Raw genomic sequence first — 14,387 nt, forward strand, 5'->3', positions numbered from 1 at the left:
CTCACTGATATTTCTAGACTTTCTTTCAAAGGGAACATCTGATTTGGTGAGACCCACTCATTCAGGATAATTTCCCTTTAGATGAACTTGAAATCCACTGGACTGGAATCCTGAGTTCTACAATTTATATATAATTATAATATAACCCCAAGGCTCACAGGAACAGCGTCCTATCATATTCATACAAAGTTTCTTCCAAAAGTTCATTTGAGTACTATGAAAACATGATACATGACTTTCATTTTTGCATCAAAATGAACTGTATCCTTTTGATTTTGTTTTTCTATGAGCTCTTTGATGTTCTCCTCTGTGATGCAGGGAAGGGGTTACCTATAATGTGTGTATTAGAAAATGGGAATCCTGAAGTCACTAGAGGTGTCAGCCTGCTGCAGCTGATAAGAAAACAAGGGGCTAGAGCTTGCCTGCTCTCTGAGCTTGCCTGCTCTCTGTGAGATTGTGTGGAGCTAGCAAATAGTAATGATAAGGGTTCATTTGGAGAACAGGATCAAAAACACTATTTTAGGTACTTACACCTGGTGGCCTGGTGAAGAAACTAGAATTAAATGCAATCTGTAAATAAAAGCTTAATTGTGGTGTTTAAGGTAAAATGTTTGAACGTATGAAAGAAAAAACATCAGTGGGGCTGTTGTGGGGGATACTTCAGAGCCCACCTTGGTGATGGTGGCATGGGTGCAGAGAAGTTTGAGATTTTGCTGTATGCAGAAGTCCTGGTTGAAGCGATTTACAAAAAGAAACCCTGCATATTGACCTGCAGGGAGCTGTGAACTTTTGAGAAAGGCCTGGTTGTTGGTAAGCACGAATTGCTCTCAACGTGGTGGAACAAAATTAGAGAGATTTCTGGTCATGTCACAGGAAAAAATTGTGTGTCTTGAGGTGTTCTCCTGCAGAGTACCCAGTGTTCTAAACCTGTAACTGTCAGTGTTCTATTTTTTAAAGCAAGAAGGAAAGAATCTCCATCTTGCAGGAAAAAAACCTTGCTGCCTTTAGTCAGCTGTCCTCACTATTCTTTATTCCCTGGGAACTATTTAAACCAAGTGTTACTTGAATTTGCTTACATGGGGTCTTTTATTTAAAAAAAAATACTTTTTTTTTCTTTTATTATCAACTAGCGAGTCTTCAATGCAGAACGTATAGACAAGAATAAAAATACTTGATACACTTTCTAGCGGGGCTCTCAACGTTTTACTATATTATTTTGTCCATATTTTTCCGCATTTGGCATTTGTAATCAGTTTTTTATTTTCATTGAAATATGAAGTTTTTATAATGTTTTTCTATTTACATGTGTATTGCAAATATTTTCTTTGAGCAACTACTGCACCGTAGCATTTAAAATTGTTATTTTACTTGAGAGAGGAAAAGGAAAAGGAGAGGAATGAGGAAAGCAGGAATGAGAGGGAGAGAGATGAGAGATTTTGCATCCATACTCCCCAGATGCCCACAGCAGCCAAGGCTGGGCCAGCCCAAAACCAGGAGCCCAAAATTCCATGAGGATTTCTCATGTGGGTCGAAGGACCTCGAGTTCTTAAGCAATCGCCTTCTGCCTTTGGGTTGCACATTTGCAGGAATCTGGATAAGGAACAGAGTAGCAGGGATTCAAACCAAATACTGTGAAATGGGATTTGTCTATTCCACATAGCATCTTAACAACTGCACGACACATCTGTGCAATAGGTGTTTCAAATAGCTAATTAAATATGCCTTAATTTGTTTAATTTCATGAGGGCCATTTAAAATTGTTCCATAGATAGTATGTAAAAACTCAGGGTTACACACTTTTTTAGCAGTGGACTACCCTGCACAATTGGGATCCTGTTTTCACCCAGGGCTCTCATGTTCATGGATATCATACTTGCTGCTTACAGAGGCAAAACTTGTGCTTTCTGTTTACTTTTTCCATGATTGGTTCCCAAGGCTACTTGTTGAGTTTTTGAATACCTCTTTTGTGAGCTGGAAGCTCTAATAAACAAACCACTTTGTTGAGACTGGGAGTATTAGCACTGGCACAATTTCCTAACTTTTACTGTGTGCTGCAGACTTGACGGGGAAGTGAAGTGGTCCAGCTGCACCTTAGTTCTGCACACAGTCTCTGTGTGCAGCTTTGTGAATGTCTGTTTTTCTTTCTCTTTCCCTTCTAAATGGGCTGCTGGTGACCAAAAAAAAAAAAAAATGTTTAGCCAGAACTAAGCAAAAGATCAGTGTAAAGCCCAAACCTTGTTGGAGATTTAACTGCTTACAAACATGAGCTTTGCAAATGTGGAAATTTTAGAATTGATGGAGAAAGAAGCAGTTGGAAACTGGGTTGTCTTCTGTGGTACAATGCAATGAGAAACAGTCATCAGGATTTTTGTGACACTGAGCAGCATGTCACAGGAATAATGAAAACAGACCCATGTAAGGGCCAGATTCACATACTGATTCCTCATTGTACAGACAAGTCTACATTTTGACACCTTTTGGACTGATAAGACTCTGTAGTTACATTTGCTTGTTACCACAATGGACAGTGGTTGCTACTAACATGTAGTACCTAGGGACCTGTGATATGTTGTGCAGTCCTGATCGGTGGAATTCATCTTACTTGAAATAATGGAACGATCTGGGTGAGCAAGCACCTCTGCCCACTTCATGACCTTTTGATTTCTTCCAAAGAGTGAAGGAGAAAGCATGAAATCAAGGGCCTGAATTTTTCTACAAATTGTCCAATCCTCTCTCCCTGTTTCTCATAGTGGTTCTACCTAGCTAAACCAAAAAGATATTGTTCTGGTCCAACATTGTGGCATAACATGTTAAACGTTGCCTATAATGCTAGCATCTCTTACTGGTGTTGGTTGGAATCCCAGCTATTCCACTTCCAATACAGGTCCCTGAGTATGCTCCTGGGAAAGCAGCAGATGACCCAAATCCTTGGGCTCTTTCCACCCCTGTAGGACGCCTGGAAGAAGCTTCTGGCTCATGGTTTTGATCTGGGCCAACCTTGGCCATTGCAGCCATTTTGGGAGTGAAACAGCAAATGGAAGAGAGATAAAGATATCTCTTTGCCTTTCAAAGGAACAAAAATAAATAATAGAAAAGATAATTTTCTGTCTGTGGAAATTGGGTCAGGAGAAAGGAGCACAGCACTTTTTATGACTGGAGTTTCCATCCAGACTTGAGCTACACAAGTTGAGCCTTTCTTTTTTTTTTTCTGATAGAAGCCTGTCTGGCCAGCTATTAAAAGCATGGACCACATCCAGTGCTGTGCAGTTGTTAGCTCAACCGTCCTCAGGGGAACACTACTTTTTTTTTTTTTTTAAATTTTTGATCAAAGAATCCCAGAAAAGACCAGAAACAGAGAGTTTCAAGGAACTCAGTGTTTTTGGCTACTTTATTCACTTCAGTGTGAGTGGAGGCAGAGCCACCTGTATCCTAAGTCATCTCTCAATGTCAGAGCTACAAGGGACTTGAGGAACCTTCTGGCCCCACGCTTGTATATTCTGAGGAAAGAGACCCAGAGAGGCTCAGTGACTCTGAAGGTCACAGAACTAAGCACAGAACAAGGTCTAAACCCCAAGCCTTTCTGCATACACCCACAGCAACACCTTTGATTCTTACATTACTTATTAGTGAAGCTTTTTTTTTTTTTGACCCGTTGTTGCTGCTAAAATACTTTCTTCTCTGATTTAGCATGGTTTCTGACTTGAAACCAGTAACATGTTGCTTCAGGTGTTTCACTCCCATCATTTCAGAGAGAGATCATACCCGGAGAGTCTGAAGAGCAACTGTCTGAGTGCCCGAGCCAGAACCAGTGTAAGTCTTCATGTTCAGCAACCTGTGGGATTCCTCTCGTTCTTATCTGAGGGTGAAGGGCACCTCCTGGTAGTGAGTCACTCCCTGGGCATGTCAACAAGGCAGCTAGTACCTTGCACTTCGGAAGCCTTTCTCTACTCCCTGGTGCAGCACGTGGGCGGGAGGGCAGGGAGATTATCTCAGTGATGCTTGTGATACGTTTGGCACACAGATAAAGTATGTGTTTCTAGGAAGCATGCATGCCATTTTTTTCCCCCATGAACTTCATGACTCCTTTAGTTTTTCATACCAGACATCTTTGGCACCAGACCTTGCCTTGCAGGCAGAATTGTTCCATTGCAAACTGTATGTGGTATTCAGAAAAATTCCATGGAGGTATTCCCAAGGTCCCTCTTCAGCCTTCCAGTTGGTGATCTTTCTACTGTTTTTATTGTTACAGAGTCTGTAAGGTAAAGAGCCCAACCATTACCTTTTATGCTACATACCACTTTGGATCTCAGTTTTTTCAAATTAAGAATGACCAGATTGTCCCAGATGACTTCCAGCATTACTTCAAGCTTGTCTGTGATTTCAAGTTGCTGTCATAACCCATTATTTTTCTGGAATGACAAAATACTAGATTTTAGTTCTTTCAGAACTTATGTGTGCTCCACTGAAGGCTATCAGGAACTACCCTGGGTGCCTACAATAGTAACTGCTGGGGAAGAAGGCAGGAGGAATCCAAGAGGAAAAGCCTATGGTTGAAGCAGAGACAGACGAGCCTTCAAATTTACTGCTATAAGGAGAGTGTAAAAGGACTAAAAATGGCAAAATTAAGGAATAAAGAACCAAAGAAAAGGTATCAGCAGGAATAAAATGTCAGTTAGGAACACTCCATGGGATTGGGCCAAGAGATGATGAATAGGACATTTTAAATCTGATTTAACTTTAACTGGGGAGAGTTTGGACTTAAGACTGCATTACATTGGGAGAGTTGAAAGGGAATACCTCTTTCGTCTTGGTATGTAGAGTAGACCAGGCCAAAAATTCTGCTTTGTCACTAGTTCTCTTATCCCTAGTTAGGAACAGAAGTGGAGAAAGGGGAGAGAGAATAGCTCCTGCTCTGAGTCTTTGGTTTCCATAGCTCCCTTACCAGAGATGATGGAGAGGTTAGAATTGTAGATTCTGTGCTGCTTCAGCCTTGATGGATCAACTCCACCATGATTGTGAAAGGCTTCCATTTATTGGTAAGATTCATCTAACTGTGTAGCAGAAGTAAGAGAAGGACCCAAGGAATAGCTTGGATTCCTCAAAACAAATCCAAAAGGACTCCTCCCTCTGATATTTCTAGACAGCCCTACATACTGTAAAAGAATCTCAAGTTTTTTCCTCCATTAACATGAAGACATTATCTACCCTTGGGCCTGAATTGAAACTCAAAATGTATTACTTTTCCACAGTTGGGAGTCTAAACCAAGTTCTCTGTGTTAATTATTGGGTGACAGCAGACTGAACTGAAAGTGCATGGGAAGGAAGCAGAAAACTAGAAGCCTCCCTCCTTCTCTCTGCTTTGCAATCTCCATCCTCTGGATGATTCTGGTTCTCATGCATATCAGGGACAATCATGGTGTAGCGGTGTTTTGCATGTGTTAAGCACTGTGTATTGATGCTAACGGTAGTATCATGTTACTGCTTTTATTGCTGTGTGGACTAGTTGGACAGTCTTGGACCATGGATGGAAAGAACCTCCACCAGGCTAAAGACTAATTTGGATTCAGGAACAACTAAACAGTGCCTTTTGCGGACATTTGCAACTGTGTATGTTAATGAGCCAAGAGACTGGCAGATTGGCTTGATGCTAAGACTGAATTGCCTGCCTCTTCTTTGCCAGCACGAGCCACTATACAGCACATTCTCCTTAGTCTCAATAATCAATGTGTTTGTATTGTGGTTAGATATGATTCAAATGAAAAACATGTTTTTTCAGATCAGTTTCTATAAACCACTCTGGGTCATTCAGGGTTGGGTTGCATTTGGAGAAAGTGCATCATTACTTGTTTTAATGATGAAAAATTGTGTAATTTAAGAGGAATTAGTATTGGTGCATGACCTTTGAAGCAAATGTCAATTTTCACATTCATATTTATGTAATACATACAGTAAGGTGACATGTGCAGTTTTTGAGGCTCACAGCGAAATGAAGTGGAAAATGAAAGCATCTCCCATTCATCTCTTGTCTTCAAATGTGCATAGTCTCTGCTGCAATCACCATTCCCTGTCAGAGTGGTCCATTTGTTACAACTGAAGAATCTACACTGATAGATTATTATCGTTCAGTGTCTGCTGTTTACATTATGATTCATCTTGGCTGGAGTACACAGTGTATGGATTCACTGCACCATCCCAAGTTCATTACCCAACAGTCTTCCATACTCTGCCAATTCATCCTTCCTCCCGCAGGATGTCTTTTTATAAAAAGTAGAGCATGCCCTACCTATGGATTTGTAAGTTATAGTAGAGTTCTTTTAAATAGCATTCCCCCATGCATTTCTAATTTAATTAAAACATTCATAAGCTTCTTTAATATACACAGAAAAACACATGTGGGCAATACAGGCCAATATATATTCCATATATATATTTTTTTGCATAACAAGATTCTAAAAACCAATTTTTATCATTGACTTTGAAATCTCAGTATCACTTTACCAAAACAAAACTCCCACCTCCCAATACAAAACAACCTCTGAAAGCTCCAAAATTTGTATGCAATAGAGTTCCAAGTGCTTAGCCCCAGTTTTTATTTAGAAAAATTATAATGTACCCAGATTTTAGTCCCAGAAATGAATTGGGTACCCTTGAAATTTCACTATAAGAGGGTTGGTCTGTGAGCCATGTTTTGCTTATGACTTCAACAAGTTGCCTTTTTGTCCATCTGGTGGGCATTTGGCTTCTTCTGTGTGGTCATTGCGGGCCCTATGGTTAGAACCATTAAGGTCTGGGATGCCTGGGAGAGGCTCCTTCTCTCCACGCCGGGGCAGAGCCGAGGGCAGCCTGGTGAGCACCCTCCATCCAAGGGCACCTTGTCCCCTCCTGAGCAGTACACAATTGTGTGTTTTGTTGGAGGGAGGCTTTGGCTTCCAAAGGGAATTTAAGGCATGGCCTTCACGTTATTTCTTCTGTGGTTGTCGGTATGCCCCACTATGTTCCCTACCCCTGTGGCTCCATCTCTGAGGCTTTCTGTGCTTGCAACAAGACTCCCAGTCCTGATTTGTTAGTACCAAGCCATCTTGCCTGCCTGCCCGGCAGTGATCTTTTCACCCAGAGGCTGGCAGCAAGGGCACTTATGTTTTTCAGTCGGGTCCTGGGCTTTGGATTCTGATTGTCAGCTCTCTGGTCCTGCTTCCTCAATTTTATCACCTGCTGCTTCCACCAGCCCATCTTCCTCATTGCCCAGGACAGGAGTCACAAGGGCAAATCTATTAAAGAAACCCAGGAAGCAAAAAGAAGATATTTCCCATCTTCACATTGCTTGCCACACTTTAGAGCATTACAATGTAATCACCTAGTAGATCATTAGCTATGGCCTGTAACTATCCTTGTGTGATTACTACTATCTCTTCTGGCAGGATCAAATCCAGAACCTATGGAAGTTCCCTCTGTCCCATATAGATCAAGTGCAGTTGTAGGTGAGCCTCCTGAAACCATGCGCTATGTCTGTGTGTTACTCTGGGTGTGTCTCAGGAAGAATAGTCCAGAGTCTTCATTCGACTTTCCTAAGAGCCCATGCATCATCAACAATAGGTAAAGTATTGATCCAGTCTGAAGTCCACTCAGCCATTCCTCTACCCACACACCAGTTTTACAGGTAAGGAAGTTGTCTGTCTACATGAGGTAGAGGGACAGTGCCAAGTTTAGAAAGCACATCCTTACCCTGTCCAGTTCACATTCTTCCATTAGTGTGTGCACAAAGAGGGACTTGTAAGTGCACTGAGGGTATGGTGGCACAACAGTTAGGCTCCCTAGTATGGAACACCTGTATCCCATATCTGAGTGCTAATTGGATCCTGGCTATCCTGCTTCTAATCCAGCTTCCTGCTCATGCTCTTGGGAAGACAGCAGCTGGTGGGCCAAGTGCTTGGCTGCCTGCCACTCGCTGGGGAGGCTTGGATAGAATTCTCATCTTGGCAGAACCCTGTCTGTGTAAGTCTACTTTCACTCATCTTGGAATTGCTGCTCACTGTATTTGTTTGATGAGTGAAGCTCGGAGCCACGTCCCGTGAGAAGCCACCTTTAGTAGCTCAATGTATTAGGGTATTTGAACTAAAGCAAAAGGCATTCATTTCCATGTTCTCCATTCTTGGCCCTCATTGCATTATTCCCCCTTCTTCACCTCCATCACCCCAGATCCAGGGACAGTTACCTGCAAGAAATTGCCCAGATCTTAAACCACCCCTCCCTTTCAAGGCACCTTGACAGTTTGCCAGTGACCTAAAAACTTAGCAGTTTTCCTAATTTAACTCATTTGTAAATTTGGTTATGCATTCTAAATGTTCCTTGGCACTTACTTATAGTTGTTAGGAGCTCTAGGCTCTAATTCGGATTTATTTACTGTTTACTAAAGTGTTTACAACGATAATAGACCCAAACAAGATAGCTATTGAGTGCATATGATCGGGTGTACTTATCTGAGTGAGACATAAGGGGAACAGGTAAAAAGGTTTTCATCTGGGTCCTAGATTATAAGACCAACTGATAAATTAGTTAAGTTGCCAATGAAACGAACATCAAAGATAGTAAAAATTATCTTAAGATATATGAGAAGTCTCCAAAAAGTTCATGGAAATATACTGTGAAGAAACTATGTATTTATAAAAATTTTAATCAACATGAACTTTTTAAAAAATTATTTGACAGGCAGGGAGTGATGGAGAAAGGGTACATGAGCACTCTCATCCACTGATGCACTTCCCAAATGCCTGCAATCCCAGGTGGGTAGCAGGGGCCCAACTACTTGAACTGTCTCTGCTACCTTCCGGAGTGCACATTAGCAGGAAGCTGAACTAAGAACAGAGCTGACTGTTACTGTCGAGCAGTCTGATATGGAGTTAGGGAAGCCTAACTCTTGTCTTCACTGATAGGCCGAACACATGCTCCACCCACTCCTAAGCTTCTCTTGAAATACCTTTTTATTTTTTAAACAAACGTGTTGAGGTCCTCTCCTGCTTACTTGCAACTCTGCAGCTGTGTAGGGAGGTCAAAGATCAGTTTAAGCTGACTGTTCAGCATGACTTTATAAAAGAAGTAGATTTGTTTTGTCTTATTTTCCAGATGATTAAAGTGGAAAATGAAAGAACATTCTAGGAATCACAGTCTGGAAAGCCAGTGTGCAGGTAGAAAAGGAAAACATCTTATTTTTAAAATTATTTTAGCTTGTAAAAGCATTTTTAAAATGACTGCTGTACCAGTTAGGCATGAGTTGCATTGCATGCATCATTTAATTTAATCTCATTTGAAGAAAGTTAAGTATCTTGCAAAGTTAAGGCTTGTAAAGGGTTGCCTGGTTCCAAAGCTGTGTTGCTGCTCAAATGAAATTGGAATAAAATGACTATGTAAGATTAAGAGGAGACAGGATATTAAATACAGAGTCTTTGCTTAATGGGGAGATAAGACCTTCACACAGGTTCTTAAAGGAAGTGTTTTCACTGAGTTAGGCGAAGAGTATTCATATTACACATCAGAGAGTTAGCCCTGTAAAGGGATTGCTTTGAACACAGACTCTGTGATGTGACTTGAAGCCCTGGAACAGAAACATGCATTAAAACTCAGTAAAATCTCCACCGTTATTACCACCGAAAGTGATGCCAGGGGCTTCTCCATCTAACAAATCCCAGTAAGCTTCTGCACTTTTAATACAAAAGACTGTGTTTCTGGAGAAGGGATTGTGAGGCCTGTGTTGATCCAACTTGGAAGTTGACTCCAGAGACACAACATGTTGAGTTATGTCGTCCGTGGGATTTGGGGTCAGCTGGACTTGGTGTGAGGTCTCAGATCCACCTTTTACCAACAATACAAGCCTGGGAAAAGTACCTAATGAATCCCAGTGTTTGCATCCAAATATGGGGTCATGTCTTCCTTTTAGGCAATCACCCAGCTCTTTTTTCTAAAAATGTAATGTACAAATGCTTGGTCCATCAGTTGAGTTCAGCACCTATTCCAGCCAACATCATCCTGGGAGATACTCAACATCACGTTTTGGTATTTCTCAGAACTTGTCCCATCGAGCTGAATCATGATCTCTTTCCTAGGAGAAACACTGTTGAAAAAATGCAGTCCATTTGACATAAGAGGATCTTGAATTCAAGATTTTTCAGTATGGGATGGAGAGCTTGTGTAATGGATTTAAATTCAATCTTATGGGATCATTGTGAGCATTGAATGAGGAAAGACCTGTGGAAAAAAAAGTACTTTTAGACCCATAAAATTTGATTAGAATAATTTTTGTAATTTTGTAATTATGTAATATACATATAATCTATATAATTTATATATTTTATGTAATAAAATGGGCAAGGGGCTGGCATGGTGGTTTAATAAGCTAGTCCTCCACTTGCAGCATTGGTATCCTTGTATAGGTGCTAGTTTGAGTCTTGGCTGCTCCCTTTTTAATCCGGCTCCCCTCCTATGGCCTGAGAGAGCAGTAGAGGATGGCTCAGATCCTTCCTGCACTCCCATGTGAACTTGGAGGAAGTGCCTGGCTGCTGGCTTCAGATCAGCTTAGCTCTGATTGTTGCAGCTATATGAGGAGTGAATCAGTAGATGGAAACGAACTCTCTCTCTTTCCTCTCTGTCTCCCCCATCTCTCTGTAAATCTGCCTCTGAAATAAACATGGATGAATCTATAAAAATATATATTAAGCAGAAGATTAAAATGGATTATACCACTGCCTCAGAAAGAATTAAACCAGCGATGCTTGAGTAATTTCCTAAAGTGTTTGCAAGATCTGAAAGTCTCTGTTTTTGGGGCTTGTTTCCTCCTTTCTCTGGTGGTTGGCCTCCAGGATTACAATGACTGTTTTTAACTGACTCTGGCCCTTACTGATGAGCTAATTTTGGTTCAGTCTGTATCAGCAATGGGATGTTTGTTCAGTCTGCTAAGTAGTCAAGGAAATCCAGGTGGAACTAAACTTCTGGGCTCAGTCACAGCATCTGGTCCACTGATGGTGTGAATCTTTTCAATTACTAGTATGTCTCTTGAACCTGTTCAGTGTTTCCACTTTTCCAAGTTCCTAGGTGTGTGTGGATGGTTAGATACAGCTGATCCTCACTTCTGAAGACACTTTTCTTTTTAAAACTGGAGAAGGGAGAAGAGATAGTTTATGATAAAGCAGTAGGCCTACCTGTCATTAGAGCCAAATTATTTGGTACCATGATAATTACCACATCATCCAAAATAGGGGGAGCTCAGGGAAGGTTAGCAGAGTTAGAGAAAGTTTATTATTGGTTGTCCAGGGGCTGTTCATGAACATATTCATTAGTGCAGCTCAGGAGAAAGAACGCAGCGTATCAGCAGAACGGCTAACCTGGGCAGGCTTTGCCTTGCCTCAGGGTGGAATAGAAGTCTGCAGGTGCAACAGGACCACACTGCTTCACCAGCCAGAGTTGACCTTGACATTGTGGGGACAGAGAACTATGGCTTGAACATGCAAGGACTATGAGTTCAACTCTTGCTTTTGTATTTTACATTATGTTACTTATTTCTTTCTGTTATCAGAATGTTGGTCTTGATGTGAATCCAAATGAATATTTGCAGAATATTAGCCATCAGGAAACCAGTATTTGTGCCTCCAGGGAGCTACTCAGGAAACCAGAGGTGGTTGTATAACCAGGAAGTCTGGTTCCAATCAGTCTTGCTGCTGTTCTGCTCCTTCCTTCTCAGAGTCTGAGCCATAGACAAGCAATGTTGATTGAGAACTATTGAGAAATTCAGAATCTTGGTGCAGGCATAATGGCTAGTGGACTAAGCTACTGCCTGTGACACTGGTATCTCATATGGGTGCTGTTTCATGTCCTATCTGCTTTGCTTCCAATCCATCTTCCTGGTAATGCTCGTCGGAAAGAAGCAGCTGATGGCCCAGGTATCTGGGATGCTGCACCTGTAGGGAAACCCAAATGAAGCTCCTGGCTCCTGCTGGTTCAGGCTTGGCTGTTTCAGCCAACTGTGGAGTGAACCAATGAGTGGGAGATTCTTTCTCAGCTCTGCCTTTCAAATAAATATCTTAGAAATAAATGAAGGATAGTGAGCCCCACTTAGACGTGGAATCAGAATCCATGTCTTAAGATCTGCAGATAATTCATACAGACATGGAAGTTTGAGGAGCACTGGCTTACTGCAAGCTCAGAGAAGACCTGAACTTTTTCTGACTCATTTGTCATCCCTAATGCCTAGCTCAAATTTTGGGTGGTTCTGAATTTCTAGAAGTTTTGTGAACTTTCAATGGTTGAAAAATGGATGTTAGTATAACTTTCTCAGTGGTGGCGATAGCTTTAATTTGAATATAGAAACCTTTGATTTACTAAGTCAGAATCTCTAAAGATGGGCAGCAGGAAGTGACGCCAATCTGTCCTTTGTATACATTCATGGGCAAAGATATATTATTATGATTTATTTATATTATTATATTGCATTTAAAAAGATCTTTGTTGTTAAGGCAAAATGGTGAAATATAGTGGCACATACCCAGAAGTTTCAATGGATGAAAGAAAGCTACGCATACAAAGATGGGCAAATCAAAAAAGTACTTCTGGAAAAAAGACACTTCAGAAAGATGTATTATGATTTAGAATTTAAGACATGTATATGTTTAGTACCAATGTATGTGTTGAAACAAAAGGGTGTAGTAAGAGAATGAAGACTTGGAGATGAAAGATAAATACAAGTTTGCGGTTAGGGGTTAACTTTGAGAAAGAGGAAGGGGCATGTGGATAGCTGCTTTAACAATACTGTCTTATTTTGTTTTAAAAAGCTAAGAGGGACCCAGCACGATAGCACAGTGGTTAAAGTCCTCGCCTTGCACGTACCAGGATCCCATATGGGCGTGGGTTCTAATCCCGGCAGCTCCACTTCCCATCAGCTCCCTGCTTCTGGCCTGGGAAAGCAGTTGAGGACAGCCCAAAGCCTTGGGACCCTGCAGCCGTGTGGGAGACCCAGAAGTGCTCTTGACTCCTGGCTTCAGACTGGCTCAGCTCCAGCTGTTGTGGCTACTTGGGGAGTGAACCATCAGATGGAAGATCTTCCTCTCTGTCTCTCCTCTCTGTATATCTGCCTTTCCAATAAAAATAAATAAATCTTTTTTAAAAAAAGCTAAACTCTCTAAGAGCAAAATGTTCTAGAATAAACCAACAGTCATTACATGTTATAAGCTATCTATTTTAAACGTTGCTTTTTACCCTTACTTGCAGTATCTATGAATCCATTCATCAAAGAATAAGACACTAACCAAAAAAAAAACAAAAAAAAAACCCACGTGTGGTATCAGTTTCAAAACTACCAAACTCTGGGGTGGTTGGCTAGACAGTGCTAGATAGCTGAACATTGTAGATAATTAAGTGTCTTCATACGTATCAGTGGATGATGTCATGATCTTCCAGTATGTGTGGGTTTAAATATCAGATCATGGACAGGAGAAACTGAACTCTCCCTCCTTTGTTTCTTTGTAGCACTTCTCAGAACTTCTGGATGAATTTTCCCAGAACGTCTTGGGCCAGCTCCTAAATGACCCTTTCCTCTCAGAGAAGAGCGTGTCGATGGAGGTGGAACCGTCACCGACATCCCCGGCGCCTCTCATCCAGGCCGAACACAGCTACTCCCTGAGTGAGGAGCCTCGGGCCCAGTCACCGTTCACCCATGTGACCAACAGTGACAACTTCAATGATGGTATGCTCGGGTCGGGGAAACACCAGGAATTTATCCAAAGTCTAATCTTGCTGGCCTTAAACATGTTAAAAGACATTCTGACCTTTATCCTGTAGACCTTTACTTGTCATATAGTCCATCTTCCAAATTGCCCAAAACATATCTGCCTATCTAATTCAATCGTATTTTGTTTCCATAAAGGAATAATGGCCAGGTATTTTTATACTCCATGTAAGTTTCAAAAGCTGTTCTCTCTGTTTTCAGTCTATCATGCTTTCTTTACAGTGCTGTGGCAACTTTCTCAATCTCGGATCAGAAGAATGGCTAGACAGAGCCTCCCAGGAAGGAGATAAAGAAATAAAACTAAAATAATTTGAGAAAATAAAAATTGTTCGAAGGGTAAAATGAGTGTGTTGAAAGAGCTTAGAACAACATCTACCACATTGCATCTCAGCAAATCAGTATCTTCTTCCAGTCCCCATTCCCTGCCCCTTCCTCCTTCTATTGTCTTCATCCACTCTTTTGATCCTCTCTTCCCCCTTATCCTTGTTCTCCTCTTTCATCCTTCTTTACTTCCCTCTTTGCTTTGCTTCTTTTTTTAATTATTATTATTACATTTCCTACTTCTTTATTTTCTCTCTCTCCTGTTTAGCCTTCCCTTTCTTACCCAGACTGCTTTCAG

At 41.2% G+C, this 14,387-nt stretch overlaps 1 protein-coding gene across 1 annotated transcript in view; it reads left to right on the forward strand.

The window, feature by feature from the left end:
• CREB3L2 (cAMP responsive element binding protein 3 like 2) overlaps positions 1-14,387 on the forward strand; it is a 114,914-nt gene that overhangs the window by 50,110 nt on the left and 50,417 nt on the right. Inside the window, exon 2 of the mRNA XM_041002509.1 lies at positions 13,510-13,726. Coding sequence (XP_040858443.1) covers positions 13,510-13,726 — 217 coding nt within the window. The remainder of the gene's footprint in view (positions 1-13,509; positions 13,727-14,387) is intronic.

Source organism: Ochotona curzoniae, unplaced genomic scaffold (genome assembly GCF_017591425.1).
Source record: "Ochotona curzoniae isolate NIBS_2020 unplaced genomic scaffold, NIBS_Ocur_1.0 scaffold_2476, whole genome shotgun sequence".
NCBI lineage: Eukaryota > Metazoa > Chordata > Mammalia > Lagomorpha > Ochotonidae > Ochotona > Ochotona curzoniae.